Source organism: Pinus tabuliformis, chromosome 4_1 (genome assembly GCF_031772625.1).
Source record: "Pinus tabuliformis cultivar Carrire ecotype Pingquan chromosome 4_1, CPIR1, whole genome shotgun sequence".
Taxonomy (NCBI): domain Eukaryota; kingdom Viridiplantae; phylum Streptophyta; class Pinopsida; order Pinales; family Pinaceae; genus Pinus; species Pinus tabuliformis.
The window spans coordinates 284,675,577-284,692,683 of record NC_142303.1 but is presented as its reverse complement, the minus strand read 5'-3'; the positions used below and the strand labels follow the sequence as shown (position 1 = coordinate 284,692,683).

At 39.4% G+C, this 17,107-nt stretch overlaps 1 protein-coding gene across 1 annotated transcript in view; it reads right to left on the bottom strand.

Annotated features, from left to right (window-relative positions):
* Positions 1-496: 496 nt before the first annotated feature.
* LOC149175373 (uncharacterized) overlaps positions 497-17,107 on the bottom strand; it is a 59,767-nt gene continuing 43,156 nt past the window's right edge. The window contains exon 3 of the mRNA XM_089421122.1: positions 497-1,326. Within this exon, the coding sequence (XP_089277248.1) occupies positions 730-1,326 (597 nt within the window). The 3' untranslated portion in view covers positions 497-729. The remainder of the gene's footprint in view (positions 1,327-17,107) is intronic.

Sequence of the window (17,107 nt, the reverse complement as noted above, 5' to 3'; positions counted from 1 at the left end):
TGTAGCCGTTGCTCAGTTGAATCTGTCATTGGCAGAGGAATCACTTGAGATATGGGATAGGAAAGCCTATAAGATTCAAGTTCTTTGCCACTGTGAGAATCTACAAATGAAAGAATCCCTGTCTCATCATGTCCTAGACCACATTTCCCTATTATCAGAACAGCTGGACTCTCATCTAAAGCATGCTGGTGAGGGATCCGCCAAGGAAGGACCTTCAACACAGAAGGAGCTTGGCATTCTTCTGTTTTCCGGAAAGCAGGGAGCAACTGTGACCATACAATGCGACCATCTCCAGAGTGAAGAGCCAAAAGTTTTCCTGCCTTTGTTAATACTATAAACAATTTTCGAAATCCATTATGATCCCTGGTCATTTTTGTTTTCTCTGCAACTGTAATTGAGCAAGTTGAGTATACTACATAACCTCCTGATTTTGAGCCTGCATCCGCTATGTCAATTGCTGCAAGAAGTAATTGCTTTTGCGGAAAAGCACATTTTGGCACCAGATCCAAAGCATACACCAGTTCCATAGAAACTTCAGCGGAGCCATTAGATTGAAATCACACCACTCCTGAAGGAAGCCGCAGCACAAGTTGCCCTCCTACAACACTTTGAACATAGTAGTAGCAAAAGTCTGCCAAAATAAAAGTCTGAACAATCTCTGACAAAAGTACCATGGACGGCCACAAGCCATGGCCCAATGTAAAACAAGTAGCCACGGCTATTCAAAACCTAGAGTACCCAATGTGCACAGCTGAAAAACCTTGCAATACCCAATGCAAACACATAATGGGCTGTGAATGGTTCAACTATCTTTGTATTTTGCATCACGCGAAGCTGGGGTAAAACTGCAACAGCTTCAAGGTAAACACAAAAGGCCCAAAGTATCCTGTTTACAATATTATGGGATGTTGATGGATGGATAAAAAGGGCAAGTACTGCACATGGAATCACCACATAATATATCGGAAAATTATCCAAATCTTCATCATGTGTTGCCTTCAACTTGAAACGTATCATGTAAATCACCCACAAAGTGGTGACTAATGTTGCACAATCAAGCACTGCGTGTATATCATATTCCATAACAAAACTGCAGTACACCCTCACTGCTAAGAATATAGCAGTAAGCTCCTGAGATTTAAGTGATAAGCCTGCACAGTTCCGTTCCTTGAAGAGCTTGTAGATCAAGACAGAGATGCCCACAACATGTGTTGCTTCGGCAGCAACGAAGAGATTATCATGGTTGTGAACCACGAATCTGAGAGCGACAAGAGCTGTGATGTCACTTACTACCGCTAGAAACGCCTTCACCTTTGGGGGTTTTTTCTATCTTTCTGTTTTTCAAGACAATTTGCAAATTAGAAACAAAGGAAGGTGACAAGAGCCCATTCTTCCCAGAAGTCATACTGCCAGATTGATCACAAATCGAAACCAGAATCAGAAGTTTCGGTCTTAATAGAGAATTTTCAAATTTGGTTTTGGATGGAAATCTCGATTTGAATAGTACAGGCAAGAATCAAATTTGAAGGCTACAGAACACGTGTCAAGACCGACATGTAAGACCTTGCACATGTTATCCCCGTAAAATTCTTGCAGAAAATATGACAGCTGGGGTGAGATGTGTTATGGATCAGCACGAATTCCCCATTTCGTAGCGCAGTTAGTGCAAAATCGGTGTTTTCCGCTACGAAATCACCTAAACCGAGGTTTCTGCGCTATGAACTTTACATGAAACATGTTGCGCTGCGAAAACACCTAAAACTGACTTATGCGCTACGAAATCACCTAAAGAGCTTTGTAGCACATAATAACCTTTGAACAAAGTTGACACATGGAAATTGTGTAAATTATGAGACTGGTGGTGAATGAGGATGCATAGTGGACTCCTTAGACTCAGACTCTAAGGCAAACAAAACTCAAGACTAGACTAGCACTGAATTTTTTACCATCAAACTAATGTGAGCGGTTTTAAAATTAGAATTCTTAAGTGATAACAGAGCCTTTGGAAGGTTTGTGTTTATCACAAGTTACGTTGTGGAGATTGTCCCTATAGATTTCCAATTGAAATCACTAATCTGTCTAGCATTCTTTTCCCTACCAATAATATGTATATCATTGATATACATAGTTCAAACTTTAATATGACTCCAGATGTCAAGAGCCTCTTTGTCTTCTTGAATTGATTTAAACTTTCTTTCCCCTTCTCTTTCGACTCTCTCTGCTAGAGGAAACTGCATAAGACACAATATTAGTTGTATTTCCAAAGGTTATACAAATTGATCCAAGTGGCTCCAGACACACAAAGGAGAAGGAGGACTCAGGAAAGCTCAAAAGTCAAAATGTTTGGATTATGCTTGAACCAGGACCACAGCGTAGATCTCGTCATCCTGATCATAGTGGTGTGAGCAATTCATCATTCCGAGTCTGTATGTGAAAGTTAGAAGTAGTCAAAGTTGGGTTGAATTTTGATGACTAGGCAGGTTTAAGGAGGCCACAATTTTGACTTTTTCCGGCGACCAAATTTCAGGCAACCTGGGCTACATTCTGAGAAAAAATGTGGGGTCATTAAAATCACTCCTACCACTAAATTCGAATTTTTTAAAATATCACCTTATTGTTTTTAAAACAAAAAAAAATATTAAAAGGGGGTGGAGGCCACCACCCCCAACCAACCTACGTACCATTAAAAGAAGAGGTAGGTGGGAGTTGAACACGCTCAGCCACATGGGCCAGCCCACCGAGCGGCCTCATAATCATACACTAGCTTTTATACCATACACAACAAAAAAAAATGCACACTCAACCCATTAAATATGAGGGCTCCCACTCAATAAACCAATGGCGGTTAAGGGGCCGGGCCACCCAAGGTGGACCTGACCCCATCCACCATTAATGTGACTATAAAAATTTGAAATGCAGGTATGATTTCATGGTTAAGAAAAGAGAGCAGCTGGGATTTGACCACTTGACCTCCTCCTTAATAAATGGATCATAAACCAACTCAACCAAAAAACTCATTGGTAAATCCACCTAGAAAAATTATAATAAATGGACATTTCTTCAGGCATGGAGGCAAAGAGGAGGAACTAGGAGCAGGCACACAAATCGAGACGAATTAATTTTTAATTAATTTTTAATGTAGGTGGAACCATGAATTTTGTAGCAGGGCCAAATTTCCACTTTGTCAGAATTTGACAAATTTTATATGGATTTAGCACCTCTCGACACCACGAACACAATGGAACTCTCCATTTCTTCATCAAAGTTTTGCACTTTTTGGCCATTTTTAGTATGAGGGTGGAACAATGATCGCTGCAAAAAGAGGGAGCAGAACCATGATCCTTGCAAGTTTTCTAAGGAGGTAATTTTTCTCCATGTTGGAATATAGTCAAGTTTATACTCATTTTTCACAGTTTTCCACAGGGATTGCAATGGCAAAGCCAAATTCACCTTTTGAGTTGCAGATTTCCAGTGCACTCATGGAGCAGAATCTTTGAGGAATCTAGGGGGAATCTAAAAGATTCCTTGAGCCCCAGATTGTCAACTTCTCAGAATTCAGACTTTGGACAGTCGATTTTTCACTGTTCGAAGTCACAAATCTGATGGTGCATTTAGATTTCTCATTCGCTCATTCTATTCTTCAGCCACTTTTCTAAGTGAAATGCAGGTGTCAACATCCATGTGCGAGTAGTCATGCGATTGATGCCATGAGATTGATGGTCCAAGCAGTTTCAGCAGTTTGACATCTGCTTCTTCAGATGGCCCTTGGTTGTGAGGTATATGCAGTGTTCATGTACATCTTTTTCTATGCATTTTGTTGCACAGGGCCTTGATTGATGCTTGATGTTGGACCCTGTTTCTTACTCATTTTTATGATTCCTGCTTGATGTGGCACGAAATCATCTCTGTGATGTACTTGTTTTCATGATTCATCTTGTTTTGAGATACTTTTGTTGTATGTTGATGGGATTCTCATGTGTCGCCATGCATGTTTGCATTGAGATCCCTTTTATGCCATGTTGGCGGGATGTTCATCGTGCATGAGTTTTTGTGTCATACTGATAGGAGTATTTTGATTGAGAGTTCCTGTAGTGGAACATCTCATGGGCGCCACTCTTGCATGAGGGAATTTTTCTTGTATGATCACGACATCATCTCTTGTGTACATCATCACTATCAATAACACTTAATGCAATGGCCTGCACCATCTTGACACGGGGCCCGGAGACATAGTCCCTCCTGGATGAACTTCGTTATCAACATCTTGTTATTTCACGTGTTGATGATTGACATGTTCCTCTTCCTTACAGTATGCATATGTATTATTTAATTTTCTTTTAAAAATGAAATTTAACACATCAAAAAAGTCGGAGGTATTGGAAGGGTCCTTTGTCACACCCGGACTTAGATCAAGTGGTATCAGAGCAGTCTTTTCGTTGATGTCAATTGCAGTGTGAATAATGGAACGTGCAGTGACAGAGGATGAAAAAGTGATGTATAAGACCATGATCAACATTTCCAAAAGAGTGGAATAATGTATGAAACTATACAAAAAGAGATAGAGGAAAAGGAGCGATTGCGGCTTCAGTTGCAAGCCATGGAAGAGGCCATTGAAGAACTGAATCAAAACAAACATAATTTTCAAACAGAGAACGTTGAATTGAAGATGCATCTACATGAAGAGAAAGAGGAAAAACAAAGTTTGCTATGACAACTGCAGGCAAAGGATGAGGCCTTTGAAAAGCTGCAGCATGACCCATGTGAGGTAAAAGGTAGTTCTCGATCTTCATGTATGTTTTCTGATAATGATTTCGCTGTTTTCGAAATTCATACCATAGGAATTGGCTCCAAACTGTTGAAGAAAATTGGGTATGAAGGAAAAGGCTTGGGTGTTAATGGCAAAGGCATTATTAATTCCATCAAAGTAGAGGAATTACCCCATCACACAGGACTTGGGTATGTCAGAAAGGAAGTTGGGGAATGTGCCACGACAGTTAGCGAACCACCAACAACAGATGATGAGAAACCCTCATCAGTTCTTTCCAAATAAAAAGAGGAGGTAAAATATGTTGATTTCCTTTCAATTTTGTCTTAACATAGTATGAGTTCTATTGGAGATTTGGAGATCCTAATTACAGGGAAAAACATGAGGCTCCTTACAAGGATGAGGCATGAGGAGAAAGAAGAACTTGGTGTTAATAAATAAGGCATAACTCAACCTTTGGAGGTTTTGCACGAACATCAATTTGCAAGCTCGAGATACACTAAAGGAGAGTGCTCGAAGGTTTCAGAGTTGTCCAAGACATCATTGAAATCATCAAGGAAAGAGAATGATGAGAACACATCCCCATCATCCCATGGTAGTGCCCATTGTAGGGAAAGAGCTAAGGCAAGCTCTTATCACCATACTTACACCACAGACAGCAAGGGAAGGTATAACCACTTTTGATCTTCGAATGTTCATTTCGATTATGATCATGTCATTAATAATGAACGTAAAATATGGCATCGAAAAGCATGCACCTTTTGTGGATCAAATAACCATACATTTTCTAAGTGTTGGAAAAGAATGGAAACACACAAAAGGATGAGGCGTGAAAGACCCTCTCAATAGCATGAAAAGAAATAGGTTAAGAAGATATGGAGAAAGAAGATGTATTGTAGTCATTGCAATAGAAATGACCATCAAAGAGGCACTTGCTAGAGCCTCCATCCAAAGCAGTGCCTTAAAGACAAAGCATCAGTGCATGAACCGGGTGAAGCAGTTGTTCGACAAGCAAAATCACCACAAGGAGGCAACACATTCACATTGACAAGTGAAAAATGGTTTCTAGACATGTTGTCATTTCATGGTCATCCTTTTGAAAATCATTTGTTAAATTTTAAAATGTAAAAGTGATGATCTATTTTCCATCACTTGTTCAACAACAATGATGTCTAGTCTTATTTTGAGTTGCAGTTTGAACTCTAAAAGTGATGTCATGTTTCCATCACTTATCGAAAGCAAAAAATAGTGTTGGCCTTGTTTTTTTTGTAAAATCATGTGTTGCAATGATGAAGTGTTTTCATCACTTGTTGAAGCAACAATGATATGTTGGCCTTGTTTTCAAAGCTGAGGTATTGTTTCCATTTTGATGTAAACTTGAGCGTCGAGTAGGTGTTATAAACTTGTGTCAAATATGGGATGCTTGGGTCGTTAGTTGGTCATGAAATTCAAGAATGTAATTTTCAAAAAAATGTATGACAGGTTGCAGAGGTTGCAAGTGTCGGCTCCTCGCTTCAGGCTCCAAGAACAAAGGTGAAGGAGATGGAAGTGAGACCTTTCAAGATGCTTGTGATGCATACAAGGTACAGAGAAGTTGTAGATTATTTTTCATGCTTTTGGAGGACCAAAAGCTCCTCAATGGAGAGGATTGATCCAGGTGACTGCAGAGACACACACAGGACAAGGAGGACTCAGGAAAGCTCAAAAGTTAGAGTGTTTGGATTATGCTTAAACTAGGACCGAAACATAGATCTTGTCATCCTAATCACGGTGGTGTGAACGGTTCATCAATCCGAGTCCGTATGTGAAAGTTAAAAGCAGGCAAAATTGGGTTGACTTTTGATGACTGGGCAGGCTTAAGGAGGCCACAATTTGGACTCTTTCCAGCCACCAGATTCCATCCAACCTAGGCCAAATTCTGAATGAAATTGTGGGGTCATTAAAATCACTCCTACCGCTAAATTCATTTTTTTTTAAATGGCACCTTATTGTTTTTAAAACAAAAAATATATATTAAAAGAGGGTGGGGGCAACCAACCTCACCACCCCCAACCAACCTATGTACCATTAAAAGGAGAGGCCAGTGGGAGTTGAACCCTTCCGGCCATGTGTGTCGGCCCACCAAGTGGCCTCATAATCACACACTCCCTTTTATACCATGCACAACAGAAAAATTGCACACTCACCCCTTTAAATACAAGGGCTCCCACTCAATCAACTGGTGGAGGTTAAGGGGCGGGCCACCCAAGGCGGACCCTAACCCATCCACCATTAATGTGACTGTAAAAATTTGAAATGCGGGTATGATTTCGTGGTTAAAAAAAGAGAGGAGTTGGGATTTAACCCCCTGACCTCCTCCTTAATAAATGAATCATAAACCAACTCCGCCAACTAACTCATTAGTAAATCCACCCAGAAAAATTATATTAACCCAATATTTCCTCAAGCATGGGGAAAAGAGGAGGAACCAGGAGTGGGCACACAAATCGAGATGAATTAATTTTTAATGCAAGTGGAACCATGAATTTTGCAGGAGGGCCAAATTTCCACTTTGTCAGAATTTGACAAATTTTATATGGTTCCAGCACCTCTCGACGCCAAAAACACAATGGCATTGTTCGTTTCTTCATCAGAGTTCTACATTTTCCAGCCATTTTCAGTATGAGGGTGGAACCATGATCGCTGCAAAAAGAGGGAGCGAAACCATGATCCTTGCAATTTTCCTGAGGAGGTAATTTTTCTCCATGTCAGAATATAGTCAAGTTTATACTCATTTTTCACGATTTTCCATAGGGATCACAATGGCGAAGCTAGATTCACCTTTGGAGCTCCAGATTTCCAGTCCACCCATAGAGAAAAATCTTTGAGGAATCTTAGGGGAATCTAAAAGATTCCTCAAGCCCCAGATTCTCAACTTCTCAGAATTCAGATTTTGGACAGTCAATATTGCACTTTTCGATGCCACAAATTTGATGGTGCATTCATACTTCTCATTCTCTCATTCTATTTTTCAGCCACTTTTCTAAGTGGAATGTAGGTGTCAACATCCATGTGCAAGCAGTCGCGATTGATGTCGTGAGATCGATGGTCCGAGAAACTTCAGTAGTTTGACATCCACTTCTTTAGATGGCCCTTGGTTGTCACGTATGTTCATGTACTTCTTTTGCTATGCATTGTGCTTCATAGGTCCTTGATTGATATTTGATGTGGGACCCTGTTTCTTACTCATTTTTATGATTCATGCTTGATGTGATGTGGAATCATCTATGTGATGTACTTGTTGTCATGATTTGTCATGTTTTGAGATCCCTTTGGTGTATGTTGATGGGATTCTCATGTGTTGCCATGAATGTTTACATTGAGATCCCTTTTATGCCATGTTGGTGGGATGTTCATCGTGCATGAGTTTTTGTGTCATACTAATAGGAGTCTTTTAACTGAGAGTTCTTGTAGTGGAACATCTCATGGCGCCACTCTTGCGTGAGGGAATTTTCCTTGTATGATCACGACATCATCTCTTGTGTACGTCATCACTATTGACAACACTTAATTCAGAAGCCTACACCATCTTGACACTGGGGCCCGGAGACGTAGTCCCTCCTAGACAAAATCCGTTATAAACGTCTTGTTATTTCATGTGTTGATGATTGAAATGTTCTTTTTCCTTATAATATGCAGATGTATTCATTAATTTTCTTTTAAAAATGAAATTTAACACATCACAAAAGTAAAAGGTCTTGGAAGGGTCCTTCGTCACACTCGGACCTGGATCAAGTGGTATTAGAGCGGTCTTTGCTTTGATGTGAATTCAGTGTGAATAATGGAACATGTAGTGAAAGAGGATGAAAAAGCGATGTGCGAGACCATGCTCAACATTACAAAAGAGTGGAAATAATGTATAAACCCTATAGAAAGAGACGGAGGAAAACGAGCGATTGTAACTTTAGTTGCAAGCCATGGAAGAGGCCATGGAAGAACTAAAGCAAAACAAACATAATCTTCAAACAGAGAACGCTGAATTGAAGATGCATCTTCATGAAGAGAAAGAGGAAAAATAAAGTTTGCTATGACACCTGAAAGAAAAGGATGAGGCCTTTGAAAAGCTGCAACGTGACTCGTGTGAGGTAAATGATAGTTCTCCGTCCTCATGTATGTTTCCTAATAATGATTTTGCAGTTTTCAAAAATCATACCACAAGAATTGGCTCCAAACTATTGAAGAAATTGGGGTATGAAGGGAAAGGCTTGGGCATTAATGGCCAAGGCATTGTCAATCCCATCAAAGTAGAGGAATTAACTCATCAGATAGGACTTGGGTATGTTAGAAAGGAAGTTGGGGAATGCGCCAGGATAGTTAGCAAACCACCAATAGCGAATGATGAGAAACCTTCATCAGTTCTTTACAAATCGAGAGAGGAGGTAAAAGATGTTGATTTCCTTTCGATTTCATCTTCACATAGTATGAGTTATATTGGAGATTTGGAGATCCCAATTACAGGGACATACTTGAGGCTCCTTACAAGGATGAGGCACGAGGAGAAAGAAGAACTTGGTGTTAATAACCAAGGCATAACTCAACCTTTGGAGGTTTTGCACGAACATCGATTTGTAGGCTCGAGATACACTAAAGGAGAGTGTTCGAAGGTGTCAGAGTCGTCCAAGACATCGTTGAAATAGTTGAGGAAAGAGAATGATGGTAACATATCCCCATCATCCCACGACAGTGCCCATTGCAAGGAAAGAGCTAAGGCAAGCTCTTATCGCCATACTTACACCAGAGACAACAAGGGAAGGTATAACCACTTTCAATCTTCGAATGTTCATTTCGATTATGATCATGTTGTTAATAATGAACGTAAAACATGGCATCGAAAAACATGCACCTTTTGTGGATTAAATAACAATAATTTTCCAAGTGTTGGAAAAGAATGGTAGCACACAAAAAGATGAGGCTTGAAAGACCCTCTCAACAACATGAAAAGAAACAGGTTAAGAAGATATGGAGAAAGAAGATGTATTGCAGTCATTGCGACAGAAATGGCCATCCAAGAGCCAATTGCTGAAGGCTCCATCTAGAGTAGTGCCTTAAATACAAAGCGACAGTGCGTGAACCAGGTGAAGCAATTGTTCGACAAGCAAAATCACCACAAGGAGGCAACCCATTCACATTGATAAGTGAAAAATGGTTTCTAGACATGTTTTCATTTCATGGTCGTAATTTTTTATATTATTTGTTGCATTTTAAAATGTAAAGTGATGATGTGTTTTCCATCACTTGTTTAGCAAGATGTTTGGTCTTATTTTGAGTTTCAATTTAAACTCTAAAAGTGATGCCATGTTTCCATCACTTTTCCATTTTGATGTAAACTTGACTGTCGAGTAGGTGTTATAAAATCATGGCAAGTATGGGATGCTTGGGTCACTATTTGGTCATGAAAGTCAAGCATGTAATTTTCAAAACAATGTATGATAGGTTGCAAAGGTTGCAACTATCGGCTCATCGCTTCAGGCTCCAAAGAACAAAGGTGAAGGAGATGGAAGCAAGACCTTTCAGGATGCTTGTGATGCAGACAAGGTAAAGAGAAGTTGCAGATTATTTTTCATGCATTTGGAGGACCAAAAGCTCCTTTGTGGGGAGGATTGATCGAGGTGGCTCCAGAGACACACACAGGATAGAGATGACTGAAGAAAGCTCAAAAGTCAAAGTGTTTGGTTTATGCTCGAACTAGGACCAGAGTGTAGATCTTGTCGTCCTGATCACGATGGTGTGAACGGTTCGTCAATCCGAGTTCGTATCCAAAAGTTAGAAGTAGTCAAAGTTGGGTTGACTTTTGATGATTGGGTAGGCTTAAGGAGGCCACAATTTGGACTTTTTCCAACCACCAGCTTCCGACATTGTGAGGTCGCTAAAATCACTCCTACACCTAAATTCAAATTTTCTTAAATGGCACCTTAATTTTTTTAGAACAAAAAAATATATTAAAAGGGGGTGGGGGCCACCAACCCCACCACCCCCAACCAACCTAAGTACCATTAAAAGGATAGGCCAGTGGGATTTGAACCTACATGGTGACATGGGCCAGCCCACTGAGCGGCCTCATAATCATACACTCCCTTTTATACCATGTACAACAAAAAAAACGCACACTCACCCCATTAAATACGATGGCTCCCACTCAATCAACCAGGGGAGGTTAAGGGGCGGGTCACCCAACGCAAACCCAACCCCATCCACCATTAATGTGACTATAAAAAATTGAAATGTTGGTATGGTTTCGTGGTTAAAAAAAGAGAGGAGTTGGGATTTGACCACTTGACCTCCTCCTTAATAAATGGATCATAAACCAACTCAGCCAACTAACTCATTGGTAAATCCGCCCAGAAAAATTATATTAACTCGACATTTCTATAGGCAAGAGGGCAGAGAGGAGGAACTAGGAGCGGGCACAAAAATCGAGACAAATTAATTTTTAATGCAGGTGGAACCATGAATTTTGTAGGAGGGCCAAATTTCCACTTTGTCAGAATTTGACAAATTTTATATGGATTCAACACCTATCAATGCCACAAATGCAATGGCGTTGTTCATTTCTTCATCAGAGCTCTACATTTTTTGGCCATTTTCAGTATGAGGGTGGAACCATGATTGCTGCAAAAAGAGGGAGCAGAACCATGATCCTTTCAATTTTCTTGAGGAGGTAAATTTTCTCCATGTCAGAATATAGTCAAGTTTATACTTGTTTTTCACTGTTTTCCACACTGATCGCAATGGCGAAGCTAGATTCGCCTGTGGAGTTGCATATTTCTAGTCCACCCGTGGAGAAAAATCTTTGAGGAATCTAGGGGGAATCTAAAAGATTCCTTGAGCCCTAGATTCTCAACTTCTCAAAATTCAGATTTTGGACAATCGATATTGCACTTTTTGATGCCACAAATCTGATGGTGCATTCAGATTTCTCATTCTCTTATTCTATTATTCAGCGACTTTTCTAAGTGGAAATCATGTGTCAACATCCATGTGTGAGCAGTCATGTTATTGATGCTGTGAGATCGATGGTTCGAGCAGCTTTGGCAGTTTGACATCCGCTTCTTCAAATTGCCCTTGGTTATGAGGTATATGCAGTGTTCATGTACTTATTTGGCTATGCATTGTGTTGCATAGGTCCTTGATTGATGTTTGATGTGGGACCCTGTTTCTTACTCATTTTTATTATTCATGCTTGATGTGACATGGAATCGTCTCTGTGACGTACTTTTTGTCATGATTTGTCATGTTTTAGATCCCTTTGTTGTATGTTGATGGGATTCTCATGTGTCGCCATGCATTTTTGCATTAAAATCTCTTTTATGCCATGTTGGTAGGATGTTCATCGTGCATGAGTTTTTGTGTCATACTGATAGGAGTCTTTTGACTGAGAGTTCCTGTAGTGGAACATCTCATGGCGTCACTCCTATGTGAGGGAATTTTCCTTGTATGATCGCAACATCATATCTTATGTATATCATCACTATTGATAGAACTTAATGCAGCGGCCTACACCATCTTGAAACCGGGGCTCGGAGACGTAGTCCATCCTAGACGAACTCCGTTATCAATGTCTTGTTATTTCATATGTTGATGATTAGCGTGTTCCTCTTCCTTATAGTATGCAGATGTATTCATTAATGTTCTTTTAAAAATTAAATTTAACACATCACGAAAGTAAAAGGTCTTGGAAGGGTCCTTTGTCACACCCGGACCTGGATCACAAATGTTCTCAATTTCTCTTTTTCTCTTCAAAGTTCAACACCCTCGAATTGCTTCTTCTACACCCTTTTTATTTGCACAAAATCTTGGATCAATGATTACAAAGTTGGATCAATGATCAATGCCTATCTAACATTCTTGTGCTACTTCTCCACTGCATGCTTCCTCCTAAGCTTTAACTACACCTACAACTCTCTTAATTCACACTTATATCTAACATAATACAATGGGTTCAAATTTGCATACTAACAAAGAATTTACACAATCCTTTTACACTCAAAAATAATTTTTCCTATATTAATAATGCATGCTTTGTAGAAGACTATAGAAGTCCTTTTCTTAGCATGATTTACATTAAATATCCCCTTTTGGAATTGTGGCCATATTTTGCCTCACTCTTCTATCCCTCTCAATATTCCTCTTTTATTTTTCTTCTACATCCATTTCATTCTTATTTTATATAATTATATAAAAGAGGATTTTGAACTAAAATCAGTTCAGATCCACAAAATTCTTAACAAACCCCTATTCTAGGATCCTCTAAGTCCAACTATTCCTCAATAGATCTAACCAATCCTAGGAAATATCTAACTCATTCATCATTCTTGAAACCTCTTCTAAGAAGTAGTTCTAATTGCAATCTCAATCCTATTTATAGAAATTAGGTTGTTATTTGTAACTGCTCATGAAGTTTTAATCAAAATCACAAGACACAAATATACTCTGCTGCTATGTGGACATTAATTCAAAACTTAGAACAAAAATCTCAGATATGAAAGAAGAAACAACACACATGTAACAAATTTTTTTATCTGGGGAAAGAAATATGCTAAAAAACCCAATGTTTGTTGCATTAATCAAATGAATAGAGATGTATTACAATTTCTTTGCTCAACTGCACACACTCTGCAAGTTCATAAGCTATCTCTTTGCTCCCTGAAGACCTGTGACCTAGACTCACTCAATTTCTCCTTCTAATTGAGCTCTTATTTCCTTACATTGTTACTTGAGGAATTAGGCCCCTATTAATTATGAAATGCCTCAAATTGATCGTGCAATTCCCAAGGATGGTCCACCTGACCTCATGCAACACTTGTACACTCAACTAGTTTACAGCTACTGGTTAACTGCATTGGAAACTCCACCACAACTAGGCAATTTGTATTCTTTGCATGCATGAGATAATTATTATCTGATTGATCAGTTAACTAGATTATATATGAGTTAGACTGATGTCCTACTACTTAACTGACCACCAACTAGTTCTATTAACAATTAGAACTAGTTTAACTGGTTACAACATAAATTAACTCAACCTAGGCTCCTAAAATTTAAGAATCACTAAATATAATTGAACTTCATGCCATTAACTTGAATTAGCTCAGCTAACTCAGTGACAACAACCATGTCACCTTTTTTAACTCATCCAAGTTATTTGTTGATGTGGAATTTTGAATTTTCCCAATTTAATTGAGGCATAATTAAAATCAAGAATTTCTTGCTACATTTTTCAACACTCCCTGTCAACAAGAAATGGATTGTCAACCACCCCTATCTTGCACTTGTGGAATTTATTTCATGCAACAGCTCTCACTGTTGATTTTTCTACTGCAATATCTACAAATCGAAAGCATAAAAAAATAAAATTGTATCAATTGTGTGTACAAAATCTAATGTAGGTTAACCCGATAATGCAATATAAATCAAAGAAGAATACTATAACTTGTAGAAAATCTAGTGCATGTTAACTCGATAATGCAATATAAATCAAAGCAAAATACTATAACCTACTTCTACTATCAATTTGCAGAAGCTCAAAGATCGAGAGGAATAATATAACCAGAAGAAGAAGAATCAATCACACAATACACATGAAAATACTTTCGGGAAAGCCTCAACTAAAATCCCCACTATCTGTATTATCATACAAGGTGGAAATACATAGGAATTATACAAAGCCTTAGCTCTCATAGCTAGCTAGCTCTCAGTACAATCCTCACAGGTGCTCACATGCAATCTTGGCTGCTCTCTAGCTTTCCTCTCTACCCTCCAAGATCCTATTTCGTTCCGATGTTCATCTGGGATGATTCACATTCAACCAAGTGGAACACTCTGATCTCACACGTTGTCAGAACTGTGCAATCCTCAAGGAATCATTCTTTGATTGCATGCATGGGTTTTCTTTATAAGAAAACACATGAAACTAATAGTACATTGTCATTGTCTTTAATATCAACCCGGTCTTCCTTAGAATAGACATGCATGAGTTTTTGATGAGGGAATCTTCAGTTAACTGGAGTAGCACTAGTTGAGTGCATGCATGCATCAACTAACTGTTAACTCACCATTAGTTCCTCAAACAATTTGGAACTAATTTAACTACACTTAACTCAGTAAGTTGAGTTAACTAATTATAGCTCAAATATAACTCAATCTTATCTCCTTAATTTAAGGGATAATTGTTGCATGACTTCAGAAAGACTTCTAACTTGAATTTCTCTAACTAATTAACTCAAAATGAATTAATCAATTATTTCCAAGTAGTTTTTAAGACTAAATTCGATTTTAATTCACAATTTAATTCAAGGACAAAAATAATTGGAATATTCTTGTTGCCACATTTCAACACTCCCTCTATACAAGAAATGGATTATCTATGATCCCAATCCTATCTCTATGGAACTCAAATTTACACTTTGAAAATGCCTTTGTCAAAATGTCAGCTTCTTGCTCCTTTGTCAAAATATACTACAACAACATGATACTCCTCGCTACACAGTGTCTGAGATGATGATACTGGATGTCAATATGCTTGGACCTATCATGAAATACTAGATTCTTAGAGAGTTTGATATAACTCTGATTATCACAATAGATCATAGTTGGATCCATCCTCTAATCAAACAAACTAACTAGGATTTTCCAGATCCAGATGGCCTCACATGCTTCCTGACTTGCAACCATGTATTCTGCCTCTACCGAGCTGAGTGAAACTGACCTTTGTTTCCTACTGTACCAAGAAACTGCCGCTGACCCAAGGTTGAAAATCCCTCCTGATGTGCTCTTCCGATTTGATGGATTTCCTACCCAATCTACATTAGTGAAGCCCTGTAGCTTCACTCCCTCTGTCCGTCTCTACCATAATCCATACTAAGATGTGCCTCTGAGGTATCTCAATACATGACTTTCCGCCTTCCAAAACATCTTGGTAGGATGAACCATCGCTTGATTCAGCTAGTTCATCACATAGCACAAATCTAGTCATGTGTTCACTAAGTACATCAGTTAAGCCACAAGATACCTGTACAGAGTAGCTTCCACTACTTCTCCTGAAGTAGCATCCTCCTTCCTGCACTTACCTGCTAGAGGAGTTTGCATGGGCTTGCACTTCTCCATGTGGAATCTCTTGAGTACCTTGCTCGCATACTTGCCCTGAGACACAAACAACTCCCCATCCTTTTGCCACACTTCCATGCCAAGGAAGTAATGCATGAGACCCATGTCTTTCATCTCAAATTCGCTTGCAAAGTCCTCCTTGCAAGACATTATCAACTAATAGTCAATAGTCATTATGAGATCATCAACATAAATTACAATGATCAACAACTTACCTTTCACGAAGATGTTTTATAGGTTCACATCCGCTTCACTCCTAGTGAAGCCCAACCCAGTGAAGTAGTTGTCTATCCTGGTGTACCAAGCATGAGGTGCTTGCTTCAGCCCATACAACTCTCTCTTGAGTCAACACACATGTGACTTACGATCGAAGGTATCAAAACCTTCCGGCTACTCTATGTACACCTCTTCCTCAATCTCGCCATTGAGGAAAGCAGTCTTCACATCCATCTGATGGATCTTCCAACCCATCTATGCTAATAGTGCCAACATCGATATAATAGATAAGTACCTTGTGACAGGTGCAAAAGTCTCATCATAGTCAATCCCCTCAACCTATGGAAAGCCATGGGCAACAAATCTTGCCTTATGCTTCTCCACACTACCATTAGCAGCTTGCTTTACCTTGTAAAACCAACAGGAACTCATAAATGACTTGTTCTCTGGTCTCGGAACCACGTCCCAAACATTGTTACGAACAATGGAGTCATACTCCTCCACCATAGCATCAACCCAAATTGGCTATTGCACTGCTTCATCAAAGGAAGATGGCTCGGTCTCAACACGTTCCCTAGCAAGGGCCATGTATCCAGTGTACCTCTTAGGTGACCTCCTCTATCTGCGCTGAGAAGATGGTGCTCCCACATTATCTCTCGCATCCTTCAACAATCTGTTAGCTTCTCTTGTGTTCTTCCATCCATCTCTAGAAGACTCTGCTTGAGTGGATGTCTCCACTCCTGGAACCTCTGCATGCTACTGATCTGCATCAGTCTGAGGCTCCTCATCCTTAAGAACCAATAGTTCCTCCACAGCTTGTAGTAGGAGCTCCCTCTCAAGGGAAACTCGCATGGCCTTCTGCTCATCAAACTTGAGATCTCTGTGAACCATTGTCCTCTAACTAGTAAGCAAGTACACCCAATAGTTGTGAGGTTTATTAGTGTACCCCACAAGTATCCCCAACTCTAATGTCGGCTCAATCTT